Source organism: Serinus canaria, chromosome 19 (genome assembly GCF_022539315.1).
Source record: "Serinus canaria isolate serCan28SL12 chromosome 19, serCan2020, whole genome shotgun sequence".
In the NCBI taxonomy this organism is placed as follows: Eukaryota; Metazoa; Chordata; class Aves; order Passeriformes; family Fringillidae; genus Serinus; species Serinus canaria.
The window spans coordinates 4451682-4466417 of NC_066332.1; the positions used below are offsets into that span (position 1 = coordinate 4451682).

General features: G+C 43.5%; 1 protein-coding gene across 2 annotated transcripts; it reads right to left on the reverse strand.

Annotated features, from left to right (window-relative positions):
* Positions 1 to 356: 356 nt before the first annotated feature.
* Positions 357 to 13335, reverse strand: SLC13A2 (solute carrier family 13 member 2). Of its 2 annotated transcripts, none has more exons than XM_050981860.1 (12): positions 13234 to 13335; positions 10085 to 10213; positions 9624 to 9760; positions 8043 to 8263; positions 6655 to 6832; positions 6301 to 6423; positions 5109 to 5330; positions 4884 to 4981; positions 4120 to 4241; positions 2818 to 2979; positions 1836 to 1973; positions 357 to 1089 (listed from the first exon to the last, which is right to left on the reverse strand). In XM_050981860.1, the coding sequence occupies exons 1-12, from the start codon at positions 13333 to 13335 to the stop codon at positions 958 to 960; spliced, it is 1764 nt and encodes a 587-aa protein (XP_050837817.1). In that variant the 3' UTR covers positions 357 to 957. The 2 variants fall into 2 exon arrangements, with proteins under 2 accessions (XP_050837817.1, XP_030088091.1); XM_030232231.2 differs by having other exon boundaries at positions 4120 to 4234; positions 4880 to 4981.
* Positions 13336 to 14736: the final 1401 nt, after the last annotated feature.

Sequence of the window (14736 nt, forward strand, 5' to 3'; positions counted from 1 at the left end):
TAGGAATTTACTCTGCTCCTGAAAGTCAGCTCCCGCAGAAATAGGGAGAGATATGGAGCAAGCATTACCTAAGGGGGGCCTCCTAGCAAAGGGAAATCTTGGGCTGCACAGTCCAAGAAAATTTGACTCAGTAATAATAACAACAACATAATTGCTACTTTAAAGATAAGAGAAAATCAACTATGCTGATTTCTCTGATTATTTAAAGATATTGTAAGTGAGAACATGGACAAGCAGTTGATACCTGGAAGACAGGAACAGTGATTTATAATTAAAAATAAAATAAACTCTAGAACACAGGGGTACATTAGAAAAAAAAACTTTAATTCAATCATACATATATTAGGACACAGGGATTCTCTCCTTTTCAAGGAAAGGCTTGCAGGCTGTAATCTGACATAAATAACACCAGGGTTCATGTTCTGGGAGAAAATTAATCTTTTACATTCCTAACAGGGGGACTGCAAATAAATAGATTTCAAAACAGGAGGGGCTGACAGTGATTTTTCTGTGACCACACAACACACAGCTCACTGTCAGTGCCCACAGAGCAAATAACAACCATGTACACCTTGAGCATTTACACATGCCCAGGTGGAGAGCTGTGCACAGATCTGGGAATCAGGAACCCAGAGTCTCTCTCCTTCCTTTTCCCTATTCACACCTCTCTCTTTTTTTTTCTTGCTGCAGATTTCAGACTTACTGGAGAAGCACTGGGGGCAAACACCCCTGCAGAGGCAGGAAACCTAAAGGTGGGAGGGCTGGAAAGCCAAAAATCCCCTCCTCCTCCTCCTCCTCCTGCTGGGGTGACAGAACCCAGCAGCAGCCAGGCAGTTTCAGGGCTCTTACCACGGGGAAGGTTTTGCTGGTGCTTTTGCACAGAAGAGGCTTTTCTCCAAAGCCCTGCTCTCCTTGCAGCCCTGGCAGGAGCAGTGCTGGCTCTGTCCCCTGCCCAGGTCACAGGCAGGTCCCTGTCCTGTTGGCCCACGAGGGGAAGGTCTGCAGCTGGAACAAGGATGAAGCCCAGGTGTTGATGGCCAGGGTGATGGTCAGAACTCCCAGAATGTTGAGCACAAACCCAGCTTTGGCCTAGAATTAGGAAAGAGAAGGGTTGTTAGCAGCCCTGAGCACTTTTTTTCCTTCCTTGGTGGTTAGGGTGTTTTGTGTGGTTTGATTCTCTCTTGGGTGGTTTTTTTTTCACACCTCCACCAAATTGTATTTAAGTTGGTTTTCTTCACAAATATAATTTGTAGAAAGGGAAAGGTTTCCATTGGATAAAACTCTTAAAACTAGAAGTCCCCAAATCCTTTAATCCCCTTCTCCTCTGCCCTGGTTTTTCTCTCTGATGTGACTTTGGGCTTTTTCTTGGATCAATTATAACTTAGGGAAGTTACCAAGAGACATGGCACTGCTGTCCTTGCATCCTTAATGACTTCTTGAGGCATCAGGGCACCCAGTGAGATGTGCCAGGCTGTTTCCTGTCCCTGCAGAAGGACTGCCCAGGTGACAGGGCCCTCTGACACCCTCATGCTCTACATTTGGGTTTTTCAAGCAGTTAGACATTGACAGCTCCTATTATAAAATCTTCAGGAGGCCCTGGCTGTTCTTTGAAGGCTCATTAGCACCTTTCTAAGGTTCCCAGAGTGTATGAGAGACAGTGTGACCCTTTATTAATGCTCACACATCTTCTTTCCACCTGACACAAGCCAGGCACACTGACTTTCTAACGCTCCCCCAAGAAGAACCAGCATTAGGAAAAGGAAAGATCAAACCTAGGGGTAAAAATTCTGGAAAAAAAAAAACAGTTTTGGTTTTTTTTTTTTTTTTTTCCTCACCATATCAATAACCCTGAGCTGTCCATAGGAGAAGACAATGGCATTGGGAGGAGTTGCCACGGGCAGCATGAAGGCCAGCGATGCAGAGAGTGTGCAGGGCAGCATGACATAGAGAGGGTTGAGGCAAATTGCTTCAGCCTGTGCACAAAAAGAGAGCAGAGAGGATGGGTTTGACAGGCAGGAAGGCTCAGAAATCTGATTGCATCTGTCCATGTCAGAAGGCTCATTCTTCCCCAAACACTGCAGCCACTCATGTTTTGGTGCTGCTTCAGACACTGCCAGCATCGTTACGCAGCGAATGCAAGAATTGATTTTGTGCTCATTTGTATAAATGGATAAATAGTGATCATATTCAGCTCTAAACCCTGGCTTTGAGGTGGTTAAGAACAAAATTAAATTATCAGGGGAGGCAGGTGAAGCTCTGCAGGTGAGAGCTTTGGTTTAGGGGCTGGCTGGAGTCTGTGGCCTATGCAAAGAGATTTTGGAGGAGCTCATTCCAGTTTCTGTCTGGAACCAGCTCTTCAGTTTGCAGAACTCTGTCTGTCCCAGCAGCAGGAATCTCCTGTGGAAATGCAGAAGTCGGAATTAGGTCAGGCTGTCACCTTCAGAGACTTCTGCAAGGCCTTGGTGGGGGTGAAATACAGCCATGGAATGTTGCAGGCAAGGGAATGCTGCTGCTGTCTCCGTGCAGAACAAATTGGAAAAAACAAGTGCAGCTGGCAGTGACCTCATGTTTAGGCCAGGAGGCAAAGTCTTCATATGCCAGTGAGTTTAATCCCTTTGCTTTTCCCCAGGAATGGTTTCAGGAAGTTTGAACTAAGCACGGTGTGTGCTCCTGTGTGCACACACAGATTTTTGTTTCAGCCCTGGTACCCCTGATGGGATACAGGAGCCAGTGCTTGGCTTTGCCAGCCAGTTAGTTTTGGCAGCTCAGGAACTGCCAGCTGTCCTTCCAAGAGTGTTTAGACCTGCTGGGACTCACCATGGAAGCCAGAATGGGGAGGAAGAGGGTGGTGGTGGCCACGTTGCTGGTGCACTCGGTGAAGGTGGCGACGAGGAGGCACAGGAGGAAGGCAATGGCTGGGTGAGGGATGCTCTGCAGAGGGGTCAGCTTGGAGCCCAGCCAGGCAGACAGGCCAGATTCCTGCAGCAGAGCAGAGAGGGATGCCAGGATGGAGAGGGAAGAGCCACATCAGTGCTCTGTGGCAGCTCCCACGCCAGTTCAGCCCTCCCTTCCCAGAGCAGTTCTCAGGCAAACTGCAGGAAAACACAGCCAGTGCTCACAGACAGGATTGTCCAGCCAGTTAAACAAAAAAAACCCAACATTATTTCCCATCCAGGGATTGGAAAGTAGGAGATCCTGCATTTATGGTGGATTATTGACAGGAAATAATTATTTCTCTGTTCAGATCATTACTTGTACATGATCAATATTTGAGGTGTTTTTTTTAATAAAAGCAAAGGTATTTGAATTAATTTCCTAAAATATTTTAATATAAATCTTATCAGATGCTGTAGTGATTTAATGTTATTTCATCACATTGAGATCTTGATAACTGTCTGAATCTTTTCACCTTTCATCTCTCATCCTTGTCAGTCACTGGGGAGTAGCAGCATCCTCCCTGTCATTCTGGGCTTTCTGCAGCAGCCTTTGTGTACTTGGTTAATTATTCTAGGATAAATTAAAGTGATTTCCTAAATATTTCCTTTTCCCAACATGTACTTTTCCATTTCAACGTTGATCTTTGAATTCTAAACTAGTATTTCTGGGCACTTGAAGCCTTTTAGAATTTGTTTATTTTCTATAGATTTAATAAACGGATTGTCTGTTCCACTACTTAAGTCATTACTGAAAAATAATGTGTGGCACTGGACCTGAAGTTTCTCTAGCAAGCTCTGCATTTCTCTTTTAATAGTTGAATTTAAATGCTATTTCCATAAATCCTTGGTCTGAAATACTTTGGAGACCCCTCCTGGGTAAATCATCTCATCGTGCCGTCTGCAACAATTCCATTTTATTTAAAAGAACCTTTAAGGTGTTGGGGGCAGGCTCTTAATCAGCCACTTTTCTGGAAGCACAGCCAGTGGTGCTGCCCTGATTGGCACGGGGAACCAGCAGGATGTGATGCCAGCACTCCAAGGATGGTCCCAGCGCCAGGAGCTGGGGAGAGGAGCATTGGATGCTCCCGGTGTGCCCTCTTGTGTCCTGGGAGAGCAAGGGGAGCAAGGTGGAAAAGGAACCAGCCGGGAAAACCCAGCTCCCAGGTGAGCTGAGGGATGTTACCTCGCTGCCTTTGGCCAAGGCAAAGCCACCTCCCAGCAGGAACACGATGTTCCACGGCATCTTCTCCTGCACCACCTTCCAGTCCAGCAGGGCTGGAGGGGCCCGGAACTTTGCCCTGCTCCCTGCAACCCAGAAAGAGATTTTGTGAAGCCACAAAAATCCCCAAGGAAAGGGAGAACTTCTTGGTGGGAGCTGGGAGCTTGGTCTGAACGTCAGGAATCCCTTCTGCCAGCAAACTCTGGAATTCTCTCCCCAAGCAAACGCTGGGAGCACCAGCACCAGTGGTTTTAAAAACTGACTTGCAAAAGCTCTAATGAATGATCTTTGCTGCTGCAAGAAGCTCAGTAGGAGGCAGGGAAGGGTGAGCTGAAGGTGTGGCAGCAGCTCTGTGTGTCTCTGTTAAGTTGTGCGTTCCCTCCCGAAGATTCCAGCTTGGAATGCTTTACAAATGGGAATAACTGGGGCAGGAACACTGCTGGGATAAGAGTTCCGTGATTAGTTGATGGGAAACTGATTAGCTGACAAGTTCCTGATTGGTTGATTGGTTTCCTGATAAAATTATGAGGAACAGAGAATTTTATGCAATATGTGGTTTGCCAAACCTAAAGCACACAGCTGGAAGAGCAGTTTGAAGTGCTACTTAATATTCGAATTTTCCTTTGAATATTTGAAATATTCTTTGAAATTTCCTTTGCAAACCCCAAATGTGAACATTTCCCACCTACCTCTTCAGACAGTGGATTTTTGGTGCTTCAGTGACTCACCTGTTTGCTCCTGGTCTCTGTCCTGGTTGGAAAAGCCAGAAGGGAGGATGAAGAGCAAAACTGAGACGAAGAGGGCGACTGTAGCATCAGTGACATAGCTGCAGGAGAGCAGGCAGGAATTCAGGTGGTGTCTTACATCAGAATATTAGCTGTGATTTCAGCTGGATAAAATCCAGCCTGTTCCATTTTTATTCCAAGTGAGGAGGAGAAGGGGATAGCCAATACCTGGTATTGTCTTTGTTGAAGAGAACTGTTGCCCAGCCTGGGATGAACCCAGGTTCTCTTGTAAACCACAACACCACCAGGAGAACAAAGAGGATTGAAACTTCAATTTCTGCAAAGTTCATTTTGCCCAGTTTCTTGCTCTCTTCCTTGATGATTTCATAGGCCTGCTGCTCCTTAGCCTTGGCAGCAGGACTGACACCACAACCAAAATTCTTCTTAAAACTGGAAGAAAATGGATGAGAAATGTCAGAGAAATTTGCCAGGTATACAGAGAGTTAAGAATCCAAATTTTATTCTCAATCATAATGTCTTTATATGTATTTATATATGAATATTGAAATTAAATATATTGTAATTGCAAGCATGGTGAGTAGGAGCTGCATGTCTTGACAAGATGATCAGAAAGACAAGATGATCTTGTCCCTGAAAGCTCATTACTTAAATGTAAATAAGTGAGATATCTGGGCATGGGAGGAAAAAAAAAAAATACAGAATCACAGAATGGTTTGTGTTGGAGGAGACTCTAAATTCCATTTCATTCCAATGAATGGGCAGGGACACCTTCCACTAGAACAGGACAATGTTAATGTGATTGACCAGGCTGTTTGATCACTTTAGTAGGAAATAAAGAGTTGCCAAGCTTTTTAAAAATGACAGAAAATTTTAAAGGAGGAATTTGAAGGTGAAAAAAGCATTCCAGGCGTTCCAGCACTCTTTCCATGTAAAACGAGGGAAGTTGGGGTAACACAAACATGAAAAGCTGAGTGTTAAACAGGCAGGCACTGCAGGCTGGTTGTGTGGGGTGATGTGCTCCAGAACCAGCCCAGAACCAGCCCAGAACCAGCCCAATCCTCCTGGTCACAAAGGCATTTACAGCTCTCTGCAGAAATCAATTTCCTGCTCTGGAGCACAGCAATCTCCCAGGACACGACAGCAATGCTGCAGAACAGGCCATGGGCACTCAGAGCTCCCTGCTTTCATCCACAGGGTACCTTTAGCTGGGATTTATTCAGATTCCTCAAAGGAAAAACTGCAGAATTTTACCAGGCACCGAGCGCTGCTCTGGCCTCTGCTGTGTGTCAGGACTTTGCCGCCTGCTGTGGGATTTTTCCCCTCAAGAAAGGGATCCCTGGTGTTGAACAAGTCCTGATCAGATCCCCGCAGGGGCATGGCAGGGGCTCAGGGTACTCACTTGAAGCCCAGGTAGAGGATCTGCAGCCAAATCCAGGCCAAAATCAGCAGCACCACCATGGTGGGGAAGGCGAAGGAGAACCAGGAGGCAAAGTTGATGATGCCACCGTTGCCTTGGTAGATGCTGGAAAATGCAGGTGGCTGTTAGCATCCAAAATTCCACACTCTCTTCTGTCCTTCCTTAATGAGCCAGAAAAGGGCTCATTAAGCTTCTCCTCCTTCACGGGCCCCACAGAGGCCCGTGAAGGAGGAGAAGCTCACCTCCCAGGAAAGGGACCCAAGTGACATTTTCCTTCTCTGTGCTGCCTCTGGAGCAGAATGCTGCAGTTTGGAGGGTGTTTAATGCCAGACTTACTCATTAATTTGTCCTTGCAGCACCAGGTTTGGGGTGGTCCCAGTCAGAGTGGCAATCCCTCCAATGCTGGAGGAGTAACAAATGCAGAGGGACATTCCCTTGGACAGCTTCAAGTGTTTCTTCTCAACCTCTTCATTTCTCTTTCTCTCTTCCTCAACCACCAGGACATGAGAATTACCTAGATCCCAAGGAACAGAAGAGCTGCAGGAGCTGTGTTGAACAGGAAAAGGCCTTGGGCTTGCATAATTCAATATTTCAAGGCTAGGACACGATGGATTCAAAGCTGAAGGAGCCAAAGTTCCTCCTTTTAAGGCTGGCATTGTTAATTTGTTGATCTTCTGCCCATCCTCACTGGTTGTATTGACACAGAGCAGTTTTTCAGAGGGGAATTTGAAATGTGTGCTGAAGTTTGGACCTGCTGCTGGCACTTCCTTGTGCATGAGGGCAATGTCTGAACTGCACACGGAGGGGAGTGAGGCAAGAATTCAGGGAATTGTAACAGAGCTGGAGGAGCTGGGCTGAAAGGAAATTTTTCTCCACCAGCACCTGTCTGCTGGCACTGAGATTTATGCTCAGAAACTCTGGAATCGCCTCAAAAATGGGGAGAGGGCAAGACAGCTGGTAAAGAGATATTGTTGCTTGATTGTACCTTTGGATTAGAAAGATCTTTTTAATCCCTAACCTTCCAGCTGGAAATTTTGCCTTGGGAATCCCCTATTATATGATAAGCCACATAGTAGATAACAATTGAACTACCTTAAATATGCAGGGAAACAGCAAGCCTGAGATAAAGGCTTCCCCTAGTGGAGAATTTGTACTTTTTGTCAGTTTGTTGAGTTGTTATAACCTTCTTGTATTTTCGTTTTAACTTCAGCCAAGTACTACTACTACTACTACTACTACTACTACTACTACTACTACTACTACTACTACTACTACTACTACTATAATGGTAACAATAGTAATAGTAATAATAGTAATAGTAATAATAATAATATAGTAACAATAGTAATAGTAATAGTAATAGTAAGAATAAGAATAAGAATAAGAATAAGAATAAGAATAAGAATATAATAGTAACAATAGTGATAGTATTAGTAATAATAGTAATAGTAATAGTAATAGTAATAATAATAATAATACTAATAATAATAATAATAATAATAATAATAATAATAATAATAATAATAATAATATAACAATAATAATAATAACAATAATAAAAATTGTGGTTTTGTCTGGTTGGTGGAAGAGCCTCATCAGGGCTGTGTGGAGCAGTCAGGATGCTTTGGGGACAGTTTTCTTTTGGGATTTAGTAGGAACTGCTACAACAGAAGAAAGGCCATCCTGCATCACCCTGAAGAGAAAACCACCCCCACCCCAGTCACCTTTTTCCTCTGTCTCTTTGAAGCTGTCAGGTGGCTTTTCCTGCAGCTCAAAGGCTTTGTTGGTGTGTTCAGACCCTTGGCCAGTGGTGCCAGACTCTGCCTCTGACTTGTGCAGCTGCTCCATCACGGCCTGTGCTATGGGCACCATCATGGCAGTGGTGGCTGTGTTGCTGATCCACATGGACAGGAAAGCTGTCACCACCATGAAACCCATCAGGAGTCTGGAATGAGAAGGTTTGGGAAAGCTGGGTCAGAGCTCAGCCTCGCAATGATCTTTATTTTCATGACAAGGAGTCAGCTACAAGTGCTGGGTTTGGAGAATGCTCAGCAATCCCCTCCCAGCATTTTCTCCTGCCCTGCTTTGCTTTGGGAGAGACCCAGTTAAGATTTAACCTAAATTTTTCTTTTTTCAACCAATTTTTTGACATTCTTGTGCCTAAGGAAGTGGAAGCTGGTAGGTGGGAGCAAGCAGTTTATCCAGTCAGATCCTGCATATCCCCCATCATTCCCAGGAAGACATATCTCAGGACACTTGTTATGCATTATAACAGATTTTGAAGAGGGATTGCAAGCTGAATTTGATCCCAAATGGCAATCAGTTTAAGCCATAAGGAAGAGGATCTCTTTTTTCCCCCCCTTGTTATTTTATCCCACCTCTATCATTTAAGATTCTCTTCTGACTCATCTAAAATTCTAATCCTCATTTCAGTATTACTCTGTGATTTGTCTCAAAATTATTCTTTAGATGAGATGTAGATTATATATCAGATGAAAAGGGGTTTATCTTGTATGCATTTTTATTCTATTGCTTTGTAATTTCCTTCAGTATTCCCTCTTCTTATGAGCTGAGACTGATTAAACAGGGTGGTGGAGCCTGTGCAGAGCTTAAAGTTCTAGTCTGGAAAACATTTGCTGTTTTCCAAACAAGCATCCCAATATTTTCTCTTCTCTGTGCAGTCAGCAGCAGGCAGAGAATGTTCTCTGTGTTCCAGCTGTGCTTTTTCCTGACTGTCCAGAGCTCTGCTCCTGGCCCAGCCTGGCAGCACCCTTCTCTTTCCAGCATTGACTCTTGTTGCTATTTCTCCACCTAAAACCTTTTTGGAATTAAAAAATTAAATTAAAATAAAATAAAATATAAAATAAAATAAAATAAAATAAAACAAAACAAAAAAACCAAAATAAAATAAAATTAAAATTAAATAAAATATAAAATAAAATAAAATAAAACAAAACAAATAAAATAAAAAATAAAATAAAAATAAAATAAAATAAATAAAATAAAATAAAATAAAATAAAATAAAATAAATAAATAAATAATAAAATAATAAATAAAATAAATAAAATAAAATAAAATAAATAAAATAAAATAAAATAAAATAAAATAAATAAAATAAAATAAATAAAATAAAAAAGACACACTAGGAGTGTAAGACCCCAACATTTCCAAGGTTTGTTCAGGCACTAACTCAGCTGGGCTGCAGGAAAGCATTTGCAGGGAAAGATTTGCAGATTCCCATCAGAGATGGGGTCTAATGCCATAGAATCCTTCATCCCACAGCATTTCCACCCCTGTCACTCACAGGGCTGGCCTGACACCAGTGATCAGCAGGACCCTCAGAGCCACTCTCTTGTGCAGGTTCCAGGTCTCGATGGCAATGGCCATCATTAGGCCCCCCAAAAAGAGCATGTTGGTGTCCTTCAGGTACTCCTGACAGACCTGTGAGGTGGGAGAGGGCAGAGGGAAGAGTCACAAGAGAGGGGGACATCTTCTGAGGGGGTTTGTTTTAATGGCATTAGCAGGGAGTAACTCTGGGTTGCATCTGAGTGGGGAATTTGCTTTGATTTCAGATTAGCAGCTCCACCCAGAGCTCACTCTGGGCTCATGCAAGTTCTAGTCCATGGAGAAGGCAGAGAATAATAACAATAAAGTTAAAATAAAATAATAATACTATCAATAATAGAAATATAATGGTGGTCATCACATAATCCTGGGGAACAATCCCAGAATAAAAAGATTAATACATGGAACAAGATCTCTTACTGTTGTTGAATCCATGATATTCATCAGTGGGAACAGCAGGACGGGCAGGAGAGCTGTGACAGCCAAAGGCAGAGCTTCTGTGCACCAGAAAAGTGCCATCACTATGATCACATAGCCACAGAGTGCCTCCTGCAGGGAAGGGGACAGCAATCAGAGCACGCTGGACAGGGAACCTGGGGCTTCTCCCAAAGCCAAGGCCTCCCAATTACACTCACTGCTGATAAAGGGATTAGAGGAAAGCTAATTCCTGTGCTTCTCTCCCATCTGACCTGTGCAGATCCTAATCCAGTGTCAGGCTGTGCAGCAATCTCATCAGAGCTCTGAGGAGCAGATGAGACCTTCAGCAGGGGCAAAAATAGCACCAGGGGAAAGAAACACGGGTGACTTTGGACCTTTCATGATAAGGGACTGGAAATCACTGAATAGGCTTCCTGATTGTGCTGATGGTGTTCTATTCTGATATTCTGATTGTGCTGATGGTGTTCTATTCTGTATTTATGTCCTTGAGTTGTAGAATCGGTTGCTGATCCAGCCAAGGCTTCTCCACCTGTTTTTGCATGGGCTTCAGGTCATGGCCCAGGTGAGCCACTGATAATTTCAACAGCCTGGGCTCCTTGTTCTGTAAATACTTTTATAACTTTTCACTGGATTATTAGCTTAGTAGAGGCTTTGAAAGGCTTACTGGCAGACTGGTCACAGATCATTTCAGCTGCCACTGCCTTTGTCCTGTTTGTCTGAGGAAAGTGAGATGCCCTGCTTCGTGTCACTCTTTTTCTGAGGAAGCCTGGATTTAGCTCTGCTTTGGACAACCACTCCAAATTCCATGTACAAATGTTTAAGCCAGTCTCTGTACACTGAAAAGATTCAGAATTACTTGTCACAGCAGTGGCATTTGGTTGGGCTGGGAAAGAATGCAAGAGCAGGTTTTGGTGTCTTCTGTGTTTTGGAACTTGCACAATTATGGGAGACACCAAAGCCAAAGGAAGAAAACCATGGATGTGTGGTCTTGGATAAAGGATGTCCACTGAAATGTACTGCTCAGTAGGAATGAAACTGTCGTGGTGCTTTTGGAGGTTGGATTACAGAGGATTAAAGCAAGGAGCTGGAATAATGGGTGGCAGGGTTGAATTTGAGATGCTTGGGAACAGGCTCAGGAATTCTGAACGTGGTGTGGAGCTTACAGAGCTGCTGAAGGGAAAGGATGAGCAGGGAGATGAGCAGTCTGCAGAAAAGAAGAAGGCAGCAATCAAGGTGTGAATTCTCAAAGCAGCCAGAGAAGTAAGTCTGAGAGATTCCCAAAGATACTAAAATATTCCTTTTTGTGCCTTATTTATGAACGAGAGCATTAAGAACCCAAATTATTCATCCCACTGATCACTGAGAGCAATTTGCCCTTTTGACAATCCTTTTTCTCCATGTTTGTTATTAAAAGACACAGATGGGTGCTTTGGGATGTATCTCACAGGCACAGTGCCATTGTTTTCCATCCTGCTATGAACAGGCTCTCAGGCCAAGCTGGAAAAAGGGTTTTCCCAAACTCAGCCACCCTGTAAGGACACTCTTCTGCCTTTAAGCAGGATTTTTAGCATTGTTTGCCCTCAATTATAATAGCTCAGTGTGCAGTGCTATGTCCTCTTAGGGCAGGTTAATAGATGAACAGAATAGAAAAAATGTGAAATTCCACCCTGTAGCTGCTGGCTCACACCAGCTTTTCCTGCTCAGCAGTGGCACAGTGCACAATTTAACCCCAAAAAACCCTTCTCAAAGGTTTCCTCAAGTGGCAAAGGGAAAGATCCAGGACGTTTTTCTATTTCTGTCCTGTTGCTGACTGCGTAGAAACCAGAGAGAGTCATTTTCAAAGAGCAACTGAACCAAGACTGCCAAATCACTCCACTGGTAACTCCAAGGACTCACTGTATGTAACAAAGCCTCCAGTAAGTGAGTTTGAACTCATGGCCTCAGGACAAAAAACAAAAAAAAAATCACTCTGTGTCTCCCTAGAACTTTCCTGATCCTGATCTCTCTTCACTTCAGTGACTCCTTTGCCTACTGAACGTTAACCAGCAAAAAAAAAAAAAAAAAAAAAAAAAAAAAAAAAGAGATTCTTCTTATTTTTCTTGGTTGTCTTTTGCTTCCTGGCGAGCTTTTAAGTAATAATTTAAACTATTTTATTTACCTAGTGAGAGAATGAGAGGCCACACCTGACCACCTGCCCCACTCAGAGCTGTGAGGAGGACAGAGCTTTGGGACAGGCAGGGAAGGGTTAGGGAGGTGGAGAGTGGAACTGGAAGGAGTCAAACTGGGAATCAGCAGGGAATGGGAGGCAGAGAGCAGAGGGAAGAGTTAGGATTTGTTGTCCAAAGAGAGGTGACAGCAGGGGCAGTCTGGGATGAGCTATTTCGTGGTGCTGGGGTTGTAATAAGAGACCAGAGATCAGATCTTTCTGCGTGAGGAGGTGGGGAGTGCAAGAAACAGTGAGGAAGCAGCAGAAGACTGGGAGTCTGTCAGCTCACAGCTCTCTCTTTGATTGATCAACACCCCAGAAATGCCAACCCAAGGACTGCAGCTCCTCACTCAACTTTCCCTGAAGGAACCCTAAGCCAGGTGTCTTCCAGAGCTTGGTGTTCTAAATTTAAAATCCTTGTTTGGGAGGATTCTTACAGGAAAAAAAGTTAAACAAAACTGAAATGCATGTTATTTTCCTATATGTATCAGAATGCCTTGTCTGTCTGAAAATGCCTCCTCAAAGCACAGTGACAACAAGGAAAAAAATAAAAGAAGATGTGGTCTGAACGCCATTAGAAAATGAAAAGGGGGATTAAAATTGAGCTTTGGGTCCACACAAATATCTTCAGCATAGAAAGTCCTCATAGAAAGTCCTTTCCCAAATCAGCCAGATGCAAAGCAAGAGTCACAAAACCTCTCTCAGGTCAGAGAGTGTTCCTCTAGAAGATGCAGTCACAGATGTAGCTCCTCATCCATCTATGCCCCACTGCTCTTTTATTGCCCCAATATACTCAGGGAATAAAAAAGAAGAGAGATCTCCAGGCAGCAGATGCAGGTGCTCTGAGAAAAAAACCTCTTCACCCTCGAAAAGAGCAGCTCTGAGACGTGGAGGCTTTGAAAGTGAATTTTAAAAAGTTCCTTACCTTGGTGGGCAGAGCCAGGGGCAGAGGGAGAAACAGGAGGGGGACCAGGACGGTGATGAGGTATTTCCTGCAGGCCAGCACTGCCTGCCAGGAGAAAGCCATGGTGCTGGAGCTGGCCCAGTGCTGAACAGCCTGGAATCTGCTCTTGGAGCCTATATAAACACCAGGGAATATTAACCATTGACCTCGGGAGATTGGGTGTTGTTTTTGGAACTGTAATCGGAGAAAGAAGGAAGCGAACAAAGAAGGGAGGAGACAGTGAAAGAGTGTCAGAGCAGGAACTTTCTGAGGAGAATCTTGCAGAAAGGTGATACATCTATCAGGGAATTAATTCCTTGTGGAGCCAGCAGGTTTTTGAAAGCATGACCTACACTTTTAAAAGTATAATATTAATGATTTGGTCTCTAATAATGCTCTCTTTGAATAGGTGCTGTTGTTCCTCCTATTAAAAAAAAAAAAAAAGAAACTGCTCCCTCCAAAACAGGTTGAAAAATAATTTCAATTTTCAAAAAATATGGGGGAACACTGAAAATGGCACCTGTAATGCTCAAATACAGGGATTAGAAAGGCCAGTGTAAAATGTTATATAAACATAATTGTTTATGATGTTTATGTTTGTTCACTGAGAAATTCACTTTGGGTAGCAAAACCCAGTGGGCAGAGCTGCTGTCACCAGGTGCCACATCAAGTTCCCAGACAAAAAGGGACTGACAGGCCCTACCTTAGGTCTTGGTGGATTGGGAAAGACTTGGCTACAGGAAATCTCTTTGCAAACACTGGGCTAGTTTAATTTTTATTCCACATTTTTGATCTTGCAGGTTTTCAGGCACAGCTTTGGGAATTTGCAGGGTGTATTGGGGTTGGGGAGGAAATTAAGAAGAAAAGGGAAATTAGCAGTGATTCTTCTCCCAGTTGCAGGCAGCTTCCAAAATACAAGCTGTGAATCACTAGATTCTATACATTAACAGGAATAGTACAAAACTTTTAAAGTCCAGAGGGTAATAAATTAATAAAAGTAATAATAAAATACTGATAACATAATTAAATTAAGTTCAAAGGGTAATTTCTTATTAATGCCACATTGATGGCTTTATTAGATCATCCAGGTCCATCCCTCAGCTGATGATAACATTTCCATTTGATTGCCATAAATTATCTTGGTGCTGTTTATAGCTTACTTGAGAGAGACAAAGGGAAGTACAGCCACTAGGTCATCTGATGCCAGCTCCACAAAAAGCTCCTGCTGTTTCTGCCTCTCCCCCCTTTTCTGCCAGGCCTTGTTTTCTCTCAAGAATGTGCTAATGATGGAAAATCAGCTGCCAGATTTGCAATCTGGATTTGGGAATACTGCTCGCAGCAAACAGCATCACATTTCTTGGTGCCAGCCCTGAGCTTCAGCATCTCACCCTTGGTACAGAAAGAATGACAAAGAGCTTTCAAATGAATTCTGCTCCCCCACATCTTGTTCCCACTGAATGTTTAATTACTCTCTGACAAGGTGCA

Bases quoted from the DNA above. Each gene is read 5' to 3' on its own strand.
- SLC13A2 (XM_050981860.1), bottom strand. From the start codon at position 13,335: ATGGCTTTCTCCTGGCAGGCAGTGCTGGCCTGCAGGAAATACCTCATC. The intron at 8,264-9,623 runs GTGAGTGACAGG...TTCTCATTCCAG, and splicing joins ACTGGTGTCAGGCCAGCCCT to ACTCCTGATGGGTTTCATGG. The intron at 2,980-4,119 runs GTAACATCCCTC...GCTCTGCTGCAG, and splicing joins CCTTGGCCAAAGGCAGCGAG to GAATCTGGCCTGTCTGCCTG.